Source organism: Mastigoproctus giganteus, chromosome 1, assembly GCF_048544385.1.
Source record: "Mastigoproctus giganteus isolate SK-2022 chromosome 1, ASM4854438v1, whole genome shotgun sequence".
NCBI classification, from domain to species: Eukaryota; Metazoa; Arthropoda; class Arachnida; order Uropygi; family Thelyphonidae; genus Mastigoproctus; species Mastigoproctus giganteus.
In genome coordinates this window covers 33,101,090-33,118,412 of record NC_143575.1, presented here as the reverse complement: position 1 = coordinate 33,118,412, position 17,323 = coordinate 33,101,090, and the positions used below count along the sequence as shown (strand labels likewise).

At 33.3% G+C, this 17,323-nt stretch overlaps 1 protein-coding gene across 1 annotated transcript in view; it reads right to left on the bottom strand.

Annotated features, from left to right (window-relative positions):
- Positions 1 to 3,933: 3,933 nt before the first annotated feature.
- LOC150090691 (ATP-dependent translocase ABCB1-like) overlaps positions 3,934 to 17,323 on the bottom strand; it is a 125,549-nt gene continuing 112,159 nt past the window's right edge. Inside the window, exons 23-27 of the mRNA XM_090379448.1 lie at positions 11,166 to 11,322; positions 9,757 to 9,951; positions 6,355 to 6,561; positions 5,613 to 5,759; positions 3,934 to 4,255 (exon numbers count right to left, since the gene is read on the bottom strand). Coding sequence (XP_090235574.1) covers positions 4,052 to 4,255; positions 5,613 to 5,759; positions 6,355 to 6,561; positions 9,757 to 9,951; positions 11,166 to 11,322 — 910 coding nt within the window. The 3' untranslated portion in view covers positions 3,934 to 4,051. The remainder of the gene's footprint in view (positions 4,256 to 5,612; positions 5,760 to 6,354; positions 6,562 to 9,756; positions 9,952 to 11,165; positions 11,323 to 17,323) is intronic.

Sequence of the window (17,323 nt, the reverse complement as noted above, 5' to 3'; positions counted from 1 at the left end):
AATGAAATATGAGGTAAATTAACATTCTGAAGATATGCACAGATATGAAATCCTGCATGGCAGTACATTTATCTGAATTTTGCATAAGTCGTGTTTGAGACTGCATTTTGATATACGATGGCAGTTAAAATATGCAGCTGCATACCTCGACAAACAGTCAGATGTAAGATTATAAAGAATTATTAAAAATATTTTTCAAATAAAATCATTCCATAATTCTTTAAAATGGTGGCTAGTGATATTAAATCTAGACTACAATAGCACAACTGCAAATATCATATAAAGAGGTATATTTATTTTTCACAACACACACGTATATAGTCGTTATAAATAGTTTTGGCAATATAAACACACAAAGACAACATGATTTACAATTACCTAATAAATAATGAAAAACATACTTAAAGCACATCTTAACAAAAACCGGGCTGCTTTTGGGACAAAAAAAATGCAATCTTTGGAATGCCTAGTGTAAATTTAAAAATTTTTATGACATACTTATATTAATCTTCAGAATTTATAAAAATAATTCTTCTTCTCTCTCTCTCTCTCTCTCTCTCTCTCGACTAGAAGTAATTCAAGGCATTCTTTCAATTCAACATGACACTGCTCTGACAGTTGTTGTTATCTTTGGAGCATTAGCAACTAAGGCCATATTGCTCCGGGATATGCGGTGGTCATTCCCTAACCTTTCCACACTCTCCGTATTTGGTGGTCATGGGCTCTGACAGTAAACCTCTACATAAATAATGTCATTATTTTCCCTTATTTAAATCCCCCACATCAATAAACTTATATAAAGAATCACCCATTCTATGCGTGATGTCTGCTATGCCAAACACTACCCTTTTCATGTTAAGTTCACTTTATATTGACTATTTTAATTATAATTTTAATTAATTATAAATTAAAACCCAAAATTTTGGATTTAAGAAAACATCTTATGGCCATCCATCATGAAAAGCATGCTTGACTAATTTATTAAGTTTGCAAATTTATTTTTAAAATAATCATGCTGAAAAATTATGGCTTACTGACTAATACTGCTTTCAAATAAAAATTATAAAAGACATAATATCAATTACAGACATAAAAAGGCCTTTTCTTTTTAACTTAACTAACATTCATAGGTCTATGCCATTCATATTTCTGTATAGAATCTTTCATTCCCACCCCACTACATTCAGGGTGTGGCAATTTCGTAAAAAAATATATCTGAAAGAGAGGTTCCACAAGGAATACAAATCTTTTTTTTTTTTTTTTAATTTTAATTTGAAAACAAATATTGTTGAATGTATCCAGCTTGGTTACATCAACAATGGCATAACCCTGAGATCTGAAGAGCCTGTGGGCCAGATATGTGATTATTGTCACTATATCATAAAGGTATGGATAGGGTCACAAAATACATATTTTTTTTGTGGTGGCATTCAATGCATTTGAATGCCACCAGTTGTGTAGTGTTTTTTTTTATCAGAAAATTTCTAAATGTCTTATTGCCATTAAATAAATAATATAGTAAAATACGTATTTCTCTTGTGAATTATAGTTAATTCAGTTGGGAAAGAAACTCGGCCCAAATAATTCAACACCAGTACTCTAGCACAGTGGTTCCCAATCTTTTGTCACAAAAGTTGAAAAGGGTCATGGCACACCAGTTGGGAACCACTTCTCTAGAAAATAGTCCTAGGTCTAAATTTGTTTTAAAACATAATGCCTATGAATGTTAGCTAGATATATAAAAAAGATATCTGCCTATCTTCCTTTGTTCATTATCCTTCGTTTTTATCATGTTTACTCTAATAATCTTATCAACAAGTAAAGCACCTTTTTATTTCTTACTGACATAATCTAAAGTTTATCTGTACCAAACAGGTTTAATGCTGTCGATATAATTAAGGTAAAAAAATCTGTTTAACACGTTAACTGCACATTGACACATATGTGCGTGAAGGGATACTTAATCCACTTTAATGAAAAACCATCTGACTTTATGAACCCTTTTTTTCCATCTTGCTAGAAGATAAACCAAATATTGTTGTCAAGTGAACTTCACCAGCGGCAAACACATTAAAGTTTTTTTTTTATTCAAAACTACTTTTAATATAGTCTGAGCACCACTTTCAGACTTCTCATCAGTAAACTCGTACAAAACGTTAATTATTTATATGCAAAATTTGAATATGCTTACATATACATTGTAAAATCACTATCAGTTATACTTTCTTCAGCTGAGACTTTCAAAGTATGTAACCTTTAATTATGAATTTCATTTAGGTCTTAAAAAGGAATAAGATATTTTTCCTGTTAATAAGACAATGAATTACAAGGATATAAAATGTTTATATGTAAAATAAGGATCTAATGATTTTTAAGAAAATTATATTTTCACTCAAAACGATATAATAAAATCATTCTGTAATTAATAAAAAACTTATGTCTATAAATAAAAAAAGTGTCAATACTTTGTTATTTCAAAGGCATAATAAGACTATAATATGCATAAGAAATTCACTCTTTAACAGAACACATCTGAAATTTAAGCTTTGTGAGCTCTTCTATTGATAATTTTTATTAATAAATAGAAAAGGCTCGAATCATTTTTATATTAAAATCTCTAACCATAGAGTCCATTAAAGGAAACTAAAAAAATAAATAATAATTAGGCAATATGATTTCAGTGCCAAATTCAGATCACTCCAACTACATAATTGCTTTACGCTAACAAAAGATACCACTCAACACATTTTTGTGTCAAATATTTTCTATAAATGTATTCAACTTATAATTATAAAACTAAAGTGTACGTTAAAAATTTAATAAAAGATAAAGAATGATTTTTCATGTAGTTTTTGCTTATTTGAAAAAGCGAATAATAAAAGAAAAATCTATACTATACAGTATTAAAAGTAATATAATAATATTAACTATCCAATTTTATTTGTCCTGAAAGAGACTCTGATGAAATTAAATCCAACATCAGATTCATCGTGATAGCATTATATATATATATATATATATTGTGTGTAACTAAAAAAAATAAATTTAAATTTGTTCTTAGTATTAAGTAATCATAAGCTCGTCATTTGAGAATACTCTTATTTTAATTTAGAATTTTATTTACAATATTTGCTTACTAAATGATCTATCTCATAACTATAAACCAGTACTCGGCTTAAACAGGGAAGCACGAGAGAGATGTAGTTTTGATTACTGCACAACCACCACTAATCAAAAATATGACTGGTCTCATCTATCCCTTTAAGATGTTAAGTAGTTTTAAGTTGTAACCTTGGTTTTGCCTTAAAAATACTTGTCCTTGAAGTGTTTATATTATAATAATTATTATTATTTTAAACTATCTTTTGTCGATCCAATTATAACGTAAACAAAAATATATACGTTACTTTTCCTATTATGCTATCTTTTGTTCATTTTTTTTTTTTACAATACTGTAAACTTCTAATATAAAAACTTTATATTATACAACTCGGCATCTTTTCGGTTAGAAAAATTCTATACCAAAGTAAACTGAAATAAAAGTTGAATACAAAATATAAATCTCATAACTTCATATCCCATGATCTAGGGCTTCAAATGTATGAAATGATATCAAAATTGAACTTAATTAGTACAATTAATAATAATAATAAAAAAAGTTCGTATTCTAACATTTTTTGGAGTAATATTATTTACACTAAAATGGTTTTCAGTTAATTGCTGAACTTCTAAAACTGTACGTTCTACCATAAACTAATCTTAAGCAGCAACATTCAAAGGTATACTTAATTGAAAAAGCACGGATGCCAACAGTTCAATTAGCCAAAACTCAAATATCAACTATACAATCCCACAGTTCCTCTACTCCCCCCCCCCCACAATATGTAAACCAATTCCAAAATGGAATTATAATCCACAAAAATATTGCCATCGACAAAATAATTATTCTGCTAAATTATCCTGTACATTAACAGAGGTTATAAATACTGTCCCTTCAGAGCTAACAGATCTTGATGCTGTCTCATTTTCACCACTTGAAAATTCTGATGAATTATTCTGAAACATTACCCTGTACATTGCAAAGATTATAATAATGTCCCTTCAGGGTCAAAAGCTCTTGATGTCTTCCCATCTCCACCACTCTTCCATTCTGAATGACAACAATTTTGTCTGCATTTTGAATTGTGGAAAGTCTATGGGCTATTACGATACAAGTTCTACCTTCACTGGCTTTATCTAATGCTTCTTGAACAACCTATGAAGCAGTAAAAACAAGATTAGTCATGTAAATTAATAATAATAATATATATATAAAATAATTCAGTATTATTTTCATGTCCAAATGACTCATTATGTATCTATTAGTACTATTTTGAATTTTTCTATTAGTACTATTTTTCATGCAGTACATTAGAACTGCACGAAAAAAGAACTAAAAGGACCTTGGCCACCAAAGTCCTTTTAGAATATATTAAATGATACAAGAAAAAAATATATATATAAATATATATCTTTATTCAAATTAAAAAATATATATAAATAAACAAAACAAACTTCTATACAGATATGGATACCCCAGAAATTGGCAATCTTTTTTTGCAGAGTAAACAAAACTCAAAATTTCTTTTGTTGGCCTCTCTAACATGCTGGTGTAGGAACAGTCATCCAATAAATCAAAAAAAAAAAAAAAAAAGTCTTGCTATTGTGTGAGTGACCAACCCACAAGTTCCAGTCATTATCTGGAAAGATAAATCCCCATTATATGACAATCTGATTTACTGGCCCACTGTATTTGTCTATACAGTTGTTTGTTATACTCATCACAGTCATTAGGCCTATAACATATTCCTACTCTCATTTTTTGTTTTACCAGTTTATGTCACACCAAAATGGCTCAGCGTTACACTGGCCACCCACATCAACTTGGTGCCATGCCTTAGATTCTACATGCTTCTTAACCAAGAGCATAACTCTCCATTCCTAGCTTCACTTCCTCAGACTGGATAATATTATATGGAAACCTTAATAGGTTTTAAGATCTTTCAGTTTAAGCTAAGTATACTGTGCATCTACGTTTCCGATCTGATCGATGTTTTGAACTCACTGAATGTCTCCCCCCCTGTTTTTTGCAAACCAGGTAGGATGACACCTGGACCAAGGCATGGGATTAGTTTGTAATTCATTAACCCTGCACTGGGCAAAATAGGAGAAAGGTCCTATTAGGAATGGCAGAATGAGGATTCTTAAGCAAACCCTGGCCTGGCTCCACATTAATGGATAATCTGCCATCACAGGATATACCAGAAAATATAAAAACAGTAATAAAAAAACATAAAGAAGACTGCTTTTAAGCCCTTACAATGAACTTTGCGTAAGGAAATTATGTAATTATCTTAAACTCCCCTAAAAAGACATGAATGCTAAGGTTACGGTTCATGTGTAGGAAGATAAATAAGTGTGTGAAATGGTCACTAGATTGTGTTTTACATAAATTATATTTAAATTACATTCAAATTATTAAGCACACACCTGAACATGCAAGTAATGAAAGTATTATCCCTGTTTGTCGCAAATTATTAAAATTAATATTTTTTATTTTTTGTCCAAATTACCTTTTCACTTTCACTATCTAATGCTGAGGTAGCTTCATCTAATAGAAGAATTCTGGGATTGCGTACTAGAGCACGGGCAATAGCTATTCGTTGTTTCTGTCCTCCACTAAGCTGTGTTCCTCTATCACCAACATTTGTTTCATACCCCTATAAAAAAGTGTTTTTACTCATTACTGTTATCTCATTGAGGGCATAACTGAAATTCTCAACACATAAACCAATGGAAATCTTTTACAAAAAAAATTCAAATTAATCCATGATGTTGTAGAAAGTATATATTTGCTTGCAACCGAACAAAGCTGCTTGCCATTGGGTTAGTCTATATGATTTCATTTCCTTAAAATAAAAAAATATAATTTGTCATAATTAATTTTTCTTTTGAGTTCAATCATGTGGTAAAATATAATAATACCTTTTTTCCACCAGAAAAATACTTTTAATAGCCCTAAATGGCCCATTCAGAAAGAGTTTGCCACTTGGGAGCTGAACTATCAAACATTCTGCTTATGAATTACTTGATTTAAAAAAAAAGGATATAGCCCAAGAATATAGTACTTTTTAATATTTTTTTGTTTGTTTGTTCTTTCAGAAAGAAGAGAGAAGAATAAAATTAAGAAATCATGTCAAAAAATTTCATTTTAATTTTCATTTCATGAAAATTTTTGACATTAAAACAAGGCACATAGCAGCTTATATATGTTACAAAAAAAAAAAAAAAGTAAAAATCTCAGAAAATACTCACCTCTGGAAGAGATGTCACAAAATTGTGTATATTAGATTGGCGAGCGGCATCGATTATTTCGTGCATAGGTACTCGGCGAGAATTGTCACCATATGCTATATTTTCAGCTATACTATATCCAAAGAGCACTGGTTCTTGTGATACAATACCAATTTGTGATCTAACACATGATACATTGTAGTCTTGAACGTTTTTATCATCAATGAGCTGAAAAAAAATTATAACAATAAAAAAATATATCTTTGAATATACTGAGTGGTTATAAAATAAGTTTCCCTATTCAGGAGACCCCAGTGTCAAAACGGTTATACCAGGTAAAAGACAGTAAAAATAATTATAGAATTAAATGTTTATTGCATAAAATACATAATGAAGAAACTAACTACTTGCTAAGGAAATATTTGAACACAGTCGTTTGAACAGTTTTCACTTTATTTTTTTCATCATACAATTTCTGAAAGCCGACAACAAGCTTCTCTAGGCCCTGGCGACATAACATGCTTCTTTTTATGTTAGGATCAACATCCATTACCTTTTGTTTAAGGTTCTCTGTGATACTAAAGATTTCACCTATTTCTTTTACCGTTATCTCTTTTGGCTCACACTCTTTTTCTTCAGCTTCTTTGTATTATGCATGCTGTTCCTCTATTTGAAAGAGATCGTTGTCACTTAACTGTTCTGAATGCAAATTTAGTGATTCTCGAACGTTAGCCATATCCAAGCCTTTGAAACCAATGTCATTACCAATATTAGTTATGTCTTCAATAACTTTTTGAACTACACCTTTGAAGCCAGTAAAATCGTTTGCGGAATGGGGTAAAAGATGCTTCCAAACTGCTCTCGTATTGCTGGCTGTCACTTCTTCCCATGATGCATGAATGTTTTCAATGGCCACTCGTATTATATTTTATCCAAAATTCTGGTACAGAAATTGCATTGTCTCCTGTTGTAGCTTCAAGTGCCTGTGCAAGTGTTCTAGAGAGATAGTAAGCCTTGAAAGTTGCAATTGTCCCTTGGTCCATGGGTTGCAATAACGAAGTCGTATTCGCCAGTAAAAAAAAAAACAACTTTCACATTTTCATTTAAGTAACCAAGTGCAGAAGGATGTCCAGGTGCATTATCTAAAAGCAACAAAGCTTTAAAAGTAAGATTATAAGATTAACTTTATAAGTAAGATTAACTTTAAAAGTAAGTTTTCCAAAATAGGCCAGTTTTGTCTACATTAAATATTTGCAGATCATCGTATTCACCATCCTGAATGATTTTTTGGAAGTCTGCAGGAAATTTGGCTACAGCATTTTCATCAACACTAGCAGCTTCCCCTGTTACTTTAACATTATGCAGTCTTGCTCAATCAATTTTTAAAACGTTCAAACCACCCTGAACTAGCAACAAATGTTTTCAGTCTCCCCTTGAGCTTAGTAAAAATGTTAATAGCTTTGCTCTGAATATTGTCCTTAGATAGTGGAATTTTTCTTTGATTGAAATCAAAGTGATAAAAGACTTTCCATTTCAATCATTATTGGAGGTTCTGTTTCTGGTATTTTGTAAAACAAAAGAAGTTGATGAAACTTTACCTTTCTCTTTATATTCATCCTTATGGCTCAAGATAGTTCGTATGGTAGACTCACTGTATCCTAGATCTCTTACAATTTTTGCATGGTTTGCACCACTTTCATGTTTTTTTAATAACTTCAAGTTTTTCAGCTAAAGTAGTAACTTTTTTTTTTTTTATTGCAATCATGTTATTTTTCACTCTTTCTTTTATCCATAATTAACGGGAGAAGAAAATTAGAAATTTTAAATGCATCTGCATGTGACTTTATTAGCAGTAGACAAAAAAGTAACACATCTATTTCTGATGGTTGATGGAATACACTGAGGCGGGAAGTGGGCAAATGCTTGTTTATTGGCTGTCAGATGTTTAGTGCGTGATTCGAATCTTTTTCAACTATCACATAAAAAAAAAGATCACGTTAATTGGAAATTTGCATTGTGTAAAGAAAAAAAGTGGTATAATTTTTTCAAATCATGGTACCTGAAAAATGCATTAATCAAACTTGTGTTATGCGAGGCCTGGCTGTATTTCGTGATAAACGTGGCAAGAAATAAGGAATTGTGTGTTGAAAAAAAGAAGTGCTATTATAACTCTATACTCTGTATAAATAAAGTTATTCCATTAGAAGCATTGACAAAAAACTAGGTGTTTCATTTAAAGGGAGTACAAACTACTATTTGATGATTCAAGGAGACTGGCAGTTTAAAGGGCAAACCACGATTAGGAAGACTGCAAATAACGATGGAAGCACAAGGTAAGACCATTAAAAGAGACTCTTAACATTGATTTATAAACACAATTGATGACTTACTTTGCCTGAAATTCAAGCTAAGTTCAATAGGAATAAACTCCTTTTACGTCCATGTAAAAGTTTGTCTTAAACAAGCAGGACTTCACCATCATGCAGCAGTCCAAAAAACCTTATTAAAACCAGAAAATCAAAAGGAAACAGTTGGCTTGGGATAAGAGCCATCAACATTGGATAATTGAAGAATAGAAAAATGCACTGTATACAAATAAATCCAAATTTGAAATTTTTGCGTCCAAGCGTAGGATTTATGTGAGACGATCAACTGAAGAAAAAAATGGTGCCACATTGTTTAGTGCTTACAGTCAAGCATGGGGGTGGTTCCTTCATGATCTGGAGTTGCTTCTGTTTTTCTGGAGTGGTGACATTGTTGGAATTGAAAGAATTTTGAGGGAAAACAAAAAGGCTACAAAAATATTCTTGAACATAATGGATCTCTCTTGACTTTGTGGAAGAAATTTTATATTACAACAAGACAATGACCCGAAGTATAGCTCTAAGCTGTGCAGGGACTTTCTAGCAACCAAACAACAGGAGAGGGTATTGCAAATTATGGTGTGGCCATCCCAATTGCCTGACTTAAACCCAATAGAGCTAGTCTGTGAGGTCTTTCCAGCTTCACAAAATTTATGGGGAACCTTGCAGATCACTTGGAATAATGTTAGTCAAGACACTATTATAAAATTAATCACCAGAAAGTCATGTCTGAGTAAGGCAGTGATAAAATCTCATGGAGATTTTGATGAAAAATCAGTATAATTGTTAATATTAATCGCTTAAATTTTTTTATGTAAATTTTTCAATTCTTAATAAAAAATTCTTAAAATACTTTGTAGTATGTTTATAGTCTTTATATATATATTAAACCTTACATTGTCATAGCTAATTTCAAAAAAAAATTAGCGAAAACTGTTGTCACATGCTGTGATTCCAAACTTTTGGGCAGGAGTGTATGTATAGAGTAATTACTATACATGGTAATATTAAAACTTCAGGGATATCACAATAAATGGAAAAGAATTTCTGCAATGCTTACCACTTCACCTTTAGCACAATCATAAAATCTTTCCAACAACTGGATGCAGGTACTCTTTCCACACCCACTATGACCAACCAGTGCTACTGTCTGTCCATTTGACACTTTTAACTTCAAACCTCTCAACACTTTTACTTCTTGGCGGGTAGGATACTGGAAGTATACTCGATTAAAGTTAATGTTGCCTTCAATTTTCTGGAAAAAAAATTGAATTATTTAAAAAATTAAACTATTTTTAGTATGCAACCAATATATATATATATATATATATATATATATATATATATATACAAAACAATATACAGCATTGTAGTCTTAACAATTTTTGTATTAACTGAAGATGAACAGACAAGATTAGAATAGAATATCAATTTGCCAGAATTCCTGCTAAGGTATGGTCTTCAGTCTAACTCTTTTCAAGTGCTTTTATTTGTTTGTTATTTGGTTTTTAGGAGCATTAGCAACTAAGGCCATATTGCTCCGGGATATGCGGTGGTCATTCCTTGACCTTTCGGCATACTCCGTATTTGGGTGACGGGCTTGAACCCCGGTCTAATCAAGAAGCATGTGCTACGCACTGCTGCTCCTTCCCACCTGGCTACGGAGGCGCCCCAAGTGCTTTTATGCATTGTTATCTACTATTTAAGGATTCTTAATTCTAGCTTTCTTTAAATTTAAATTATTATGACAATATAATTTTGTATATGTATTAATTTCTTTTTTTTTTTTTTTTTTTGTTGTCTGAAGACAGTTCAAATAATCTTAATTTCAGCACTTTCCAAATTTTTTTTTTTTTTCAATTTGCCAATTTTTATTAGCTCTCTCATAAGTCATGGAATTATTACAGAAGAATTTAAATTCTTCATTTCTTTCATTGTTCACTTTTTTGTACTGTGTACTACATAATCAAGGGACCAGCAAAAATCATCTCAACATAATAATTATTATTGTGTGGTAATATGTAAAAATATTATTTACAGAATAAATTGATTATTATTATCAGAGCATACTGTGTATATTAGTCAGCATACTAGGACTGAAACCCATAAAAAAGAAGATTAATGACCATTCTATCAAGAATGTTATATGTCTTTCTTTTTTTTATTTATTTTATCATAAATTTTCACGTCTAAAGTTATAAACCTCAGTATTAGAAATAAACCACATTGCTTTGTTCATGCCTCTGCTTTCACTGCCAGCAACCAATTATATTTTTAAGAAAGAGTTTAGTAGGTGATATAGATGTATCGCACTTTACCAAATATAAAAATTAAAGAGGCTCATAGTAATTATAAGAAGAAACAGAATAAAATAGCAACTTATGTACTTCAATTAGTTTTATTGAGTTGCAGCATATTAATTTGAAATGTAAAGGTTAATGTGCAATGGTACTCATACACAATATATACCTGTTTTATTCCTTCTTTACTAAAGGCATCAACACGTGGTACTAAATCTAGCAATTTGAATATTCGATAGGCAGCAATTCTGGCTTTCTGATAATCTGGGGCAAAGGCAACGGCCTGCCCAATCATTGTTGCACCCAGAATGATAGCTTCAGCAACCCTAAAGAAATAAAAAAAAAAAAACTGAATACAGTGTAACTAGTATACATGTATACTCATGGCTCCTTTGCTTGATAGGCAATATTAGGTTTTAAAACGTCATAATTTAAATAAATTTTTTGTAAGTAAAATTTAAATATTGACATCTTATATAACAATAATAGACAATATATTTCCAAAATATCTTTCTAACCAACATATAAGGTGTTCTAAAATAAATATATTTAAATGCAGAGCTGTTGGAATAACAGAGTAAGTGTTATGCATCCCTGTCCCAGAACTTGTACATGCAGTGGTGTTACGCTCCCATTATGTTTATGACTTTTTGGCCTCACAAAATGTATTTTTTCTTTGGCTCTGCACATATTTAATATGCTGCGATGGCTGAAAATAAAATTAATTTCAACAGCCTTTTCTGATAGTGTGGAGTTAATTGAAGCAGATCAGGTTGCTTATAAAAAAAAGATGTGCTTTTTATTATTTGAAGCACTAGAAAACTCCTGATATTTGTCAGAGAAAGAAGTTTTGGTAAATAATGCTTGGCAGTTATACTTAAATGCAGTGGTTTTTCCATCATGTTGGACCAGGGTATGTCAGCCAGGGGCGAAGGTTAATGACACTGTAGAGTGGATATCATCTTTTAAGGGCAAAAATGGTCACATTGTTATATCACCATGTTATATTGGCACTAATGATATTAAGAGTAGGAGACCGGTGGAATTACTTAACAGGTACAGGTCACTGTTGAAAAAAGGCCGTGAAATTAGGGTTGAATTTGAAAGTGTCTGCAATTCTGCCCAGACACAATAGGAGGGAGTATATGATGAGAGCCCTGTCAATCAACTCGGCCCTGGACAGACTGTGCAAGGCTCAAGGGGTAGAATTTTTTTCAGACTGGACTGTACTTGTTAACAGGAGAGATTGCTTCTACAGGGATGGGATACACTTAAATAGAAAAGGTTCAAGAATATTTGCTGGTGCTATCGAGGCAGTGTTAGTAGGTTGGAAAACTGCTAGCTTGGGAGGGATACAAGAAATAATAGATTAACAGTAGCCACTGGCAGAGGTGAAAGTGATTCCTGCACTGCTTCTATTGGAATGAGCAGCAGCCTGGAAAACAAGATGCAGGGTATTTTAGAGACTGCTGGGAGTCATTGTGGTACAAGTAAACACATGGGTTTGTGTTAGGGTAGCTAAGAAGAGGAACAGGTGCATGTATACTTGCGTATGCACCATTCCTAGGAGTTCGGTAAATAAATTTGATGAATTTGAGGTATTGCTCAAAACATCAAAGGCAGATATTGTTGGGATATCAGAGATGTGGTGTCACACAGATATAAGGAATGCAGAACTGGAATTTGGGGAGTACAATGTGTACAGAAAGGACAGACAAGATAGGAAGGAAGGGAGGAGGGGTTATACTCTTAGTTAAGAAACACACAAAACCAGTAGTCGACATTGCTGGACAGTGCAGTGTCGGGTCAGTTTGGTGTGACATAAGTATTGGGAGATCAAAATTGAGAGTAGGAGTGTGTTATAGGCCTAATGACTCTGATGAGTATAATTAGAAACTGTACAGGGAAATAGAGTGGGCCAGTAAATCAGAGAGTCTTATATGGGGGATTTTAATTTCCCAGATATTGACTGGAATTTGTGGGTTGGTCAATCACACACTAGCAAGGCTTTTTTGGATTTATTGGATGATTGTTTTCTACATCATCATGTTCGGGAGGCAACTAGAGGGAGTTATACTCTTGATCTGATTATCAGGAGTGATTCTTCATGCATTAAGAATCTGCAGATAAAGGAACCACTAGGTGGCAGTGATCACAATGTGCTGAACGGGGATTTACTCAAAGAGGTAATTACCATCAGTGGTAAAGGGAAGGTTTTTGGCTTTCGTAAAGGCGACTATGGTGGTCTGAGACAGTATTTAAATTCTATACGGTGGGACCGACTGATGATATTATCAACAGCAAATTCAAAATGGGAAGCATTCAAAGAATTTATCTTGGAAGCTACTAGGCTTTACATACCAACTAAGAAATACTGTTCAAGGTTTAGGCCTAAATGGATTCAGATGAACTAATGAGACATGTGGCAGAGAAGAAAAATGTATGGAATATATATAAATTAATGGGTGACATGGAAGCCTATGATAGATATAAGCTGGTCTGTAATCAAGTCACAAAGGAGGTTAGGCAGGCTAAGGCAGATTATGAGAAAAATATTGGGCAAAGGATGCAAAGAAAAACAGCAAAGAGTTCTTTACCTATGTAAACTCTAGAAGGAAGGGGATGAATCAGATTGGTCCACTGGATATTGATGGTTCAACTGTTGATGATCCTGCTCAGGTGGCTAACAAACTAAATGAGTATTTTGCATCTACATTCACACATGAGGAGTTATTTAGGGAGGGGAATACCAGAGGTGAATTGAACTCTGGCAGTGAGCTAGATGATTTTGTAATAACTAAGAGGAAAGTGGAGGAGAAATTGTTGAAGATAAACATAAAAAAGGCACCTGGTGTGGATGGGATCTAACCAGTTATATTAAAGGAGGCAGCAAAGGAAGTAAGCAAACCCTTAGCCATAATTACGAGAGCTTCTTTGGACTCAGGGGAGGTACCCATGGACTGGAGATGTGCTAATGTGACCCCAAATCACAAAGGAGGATCAAAGGGTGACACAAGTAATTATAGACCCGTTAGTTTAACTTCTGTTCCAGGAAAATTAATTGAGACAATGGTAAAAGAAGCACTGCAGGATCATCTAGACAAGACTTCAGTTATAGCTCAGACACAGCATGGTTTTGTTAAGGGAAAGTCTTGCCTGACCAATTTGATTGGATACTATGATGTGGTCACAAAGGAAATGGATGCAGGGAATAACTTTGATATCATATATCTGGATCTTAGGAAGGCTTTTGATACTGTTGCACATGGAAGATTGCTGAACAAATTGTAGCAGTGTGGAACTGGTGGCAAATTGTTGCTATGGATAAAGGGATGGTTGAGTGGGAGAAGACAGAGAGTGGTAATCAATGGTTACTGCTCATCGTGGACTAATGTTATTAGTGGAGTCCCTCAGGGTCCAGTATTGGGTCCATTGTTGTTTTCTGTATTTATAAATGTATATCAAGCTTAATGTCCAAATTTGAAGATGATACGAAGGTTGGCAGGGTTGTTAAAGACACTAATGACAGTAAGCTGCTGCAACAGGATCTAGAAAAGTTGAGCAGATGGGCTGAGAGGTGGCAAATAAAGTTTAACATTGACAAATGTAAAGTACTACATTTGGGAAGCAGTAACTCCAGAGTTAATGTGTCAACTCTGTGGTACTACAATGACAGTGGTAAAGAACGAAAAGGACCTAGGGGTCATTGTGCTGACAGATATGAAGTTTTCTGAGCTGTGCAGATGGTCTGCAAGATTAGCTCATGGTGTCTTGTCAATGATATACAGGAATTTTTCTAGCAGGGATAAGGAGGTGATTATCCCCTTGTATAAGGCAATGGTCAGGAGGCCTCATTTTAAGAAGAATGTAGGGCTGTTGGAACGAGTATAGAGAAGGGCAACAAGATTAGTGAATGGAACAAAGGGTTGCTCTTACGAAGAAAGGCTTAAATTTTGCAAATTAGTGTCTGTTGACTAGGCACCTGCAAGGTGATCTGATTGAGATGTATTATAAAGCCTTGAATGGTTTGAGCATGCTCAATGCTGATGGGATTCTTCCTCTTGCTCAGAATAATCACCTGAGAGGGCATAAATTCAAATTGAGGAAAGACAGATGTAGGATAGATGTGCGGAAGTTTGCCTTTAGCCAGTGGGTAGTTGGTGGAACAGACTTCCATTCTTTGTTGTTTAAGTTGAAAGCCTAAATAAATTTAATGCTGGGCTGGACTGGTATTTGGAATGAATGGAGGGGTGAAAGGGAGAGTTTTTTTTTTTTTTTTTTATTTTGGCTGATGCTGCATAAGCTTGATTTCTTGCATCATGTGCCTCTACTAATGCTAATGGTTAAGTATTTTGTTTGGCAACTGAAAAAAAAAACACTACTGACTTGCTAAGCATTTTGAACATATTTTCAAATTAAATATTTCCAGTGTGCTGGACATAAAAGTGGACCCATATAATGGTATACTGCTTCACCAATTTAACTATCCATAATCAACTGGAGGGCTTTTTGAAAATAAAAGTCTAACATTAGAAAACAAAGGGATTCTGTTTAATAGCTGAAATTTTTTTGTCTCAAGAGGGATCCAAATTTGATTCAGACATTTGGGTAGACAGAAAGCAGCATGACAATACAAGAAATGTTCAACATAGTCCTTTTATCAGACAAAGCTGTTGGTGTGTGAATGTATCTTGATGTTAGTTACAAAGAATTCTATAGATTGACTTGGAATCATTCATACGTTTGTTTTCAGGATATGGTGTTCTTTTGGAATTGAATATATTCAAGTAGCAATAAATTTGCACCCCTCTCCAAGTCTGTCTCTGCATAGAAATTTAATAATGGTGACGAACTGACTTTTGTACATCTGTAATGGCCATTTCAGACTTTTTTTTCCTTAATTTATTCCACAAGGGGCCCTCTCTAATGCATGTCCTCAGTCTTTCTAATTCTCTATCAATGTTTCATAGTGCCTTTGATGGTGTGTTCTACCATAGCTTAATTGTGACCCAATGTTTGTCTGGATCAAATTTAAATAATTCTTGTCTGTTATTGTCTTATTCATCCCTAATGAGCTGTCAGAATTTTTTTGTTATCAGATTAAAAACAATTATAATTAATGACAGATTTTCATTCATTTAATTAAATGAGAGGGAGATGCAGCTCCTAATGTCTCTGTGACCTGGTGATAAACTGTCTCCCTGGGCACCGCAGCAAAGGCTGCTGGAATTCAAGTTTGCTGGTCATGGACAGGGTTTTATTTTCTCTAACTCCATTTTTATCATGCCCCCTGAAATATCAGCCTATAGGTTTTATAATTGTTACCAGCAGGTAATTTGATCTTCTGATGCTTGCTTCCCTGGCTGTAAAGCTGTATTTTGCCATCTATATTTTACTCCTCCACTTCCTCTATGCCTGCTAATCTAGTCATTTCATCTCAAAATCTGCCCTTCAGCCTATCACATCAGCTAAATAATTTCTCATCACGTGGTTAAATGCTAAGTTTGGACTTCCTATTGTGGTATCTCAATACACTGGGAATATATATTAGTTGCTGGGAGCTCCTTTCACTAGCAAAGAAGAGAAAATACTACTATTAGAAGTGCACAGCTTCAAACCTTATTTGATATTTAGCAATATTTTTATAAGGATTTTTCCCTAGTCTATAGTACTGTATTACAATAATACTAAATGGCTGTGAAGAGGATTTTTGTTATCCCCTAACACTGAAATGTGACATGAAATATGAATTGAGACCTTACTTTCATTAATAATCTGAACACCATCCAGAAATATTTTGCCATCTATATTTTACTCCTCCACTTCCTCTATGCCTGCTAATCTAGTCATTTCATCTCAAAATCTGCCCTTCAGCCTATCACATCAGCTAAATAATTTCTCATCACGTGGTTAAATGCTAAGTTTGGACTTCCTATTGTGGTATCTCAACGTAAAATTTACAAATAAATTTAAATCATGCCTGTTACTTTTTAATTCATACCTGTTATTTAAACTATGCCTGTGGTAATTCAAATCTGTCCAATGTCTTCTATCCATCATTGCCAGCTAAAGCAACTTCCTAAACATTCGGGATCTCCTTCAACAGTGAATTCCACTGAAAACTGCCAGGGCCACTCTGTCCCTCTGGTTTAAACTTTACAGATTTAACAGATTGCTTGACTCTTTATTCTTCAATATGGTTAAACTGGTCACCCATTTTGACCTTAACCCTGATATATGGCTTCATAACAAGGTTTACAGAAAAAAAAAAAAAAAATTTGACTTGCTCATTTTAAACTATTAACTTCAAAAGACTGTGTTTCCAGT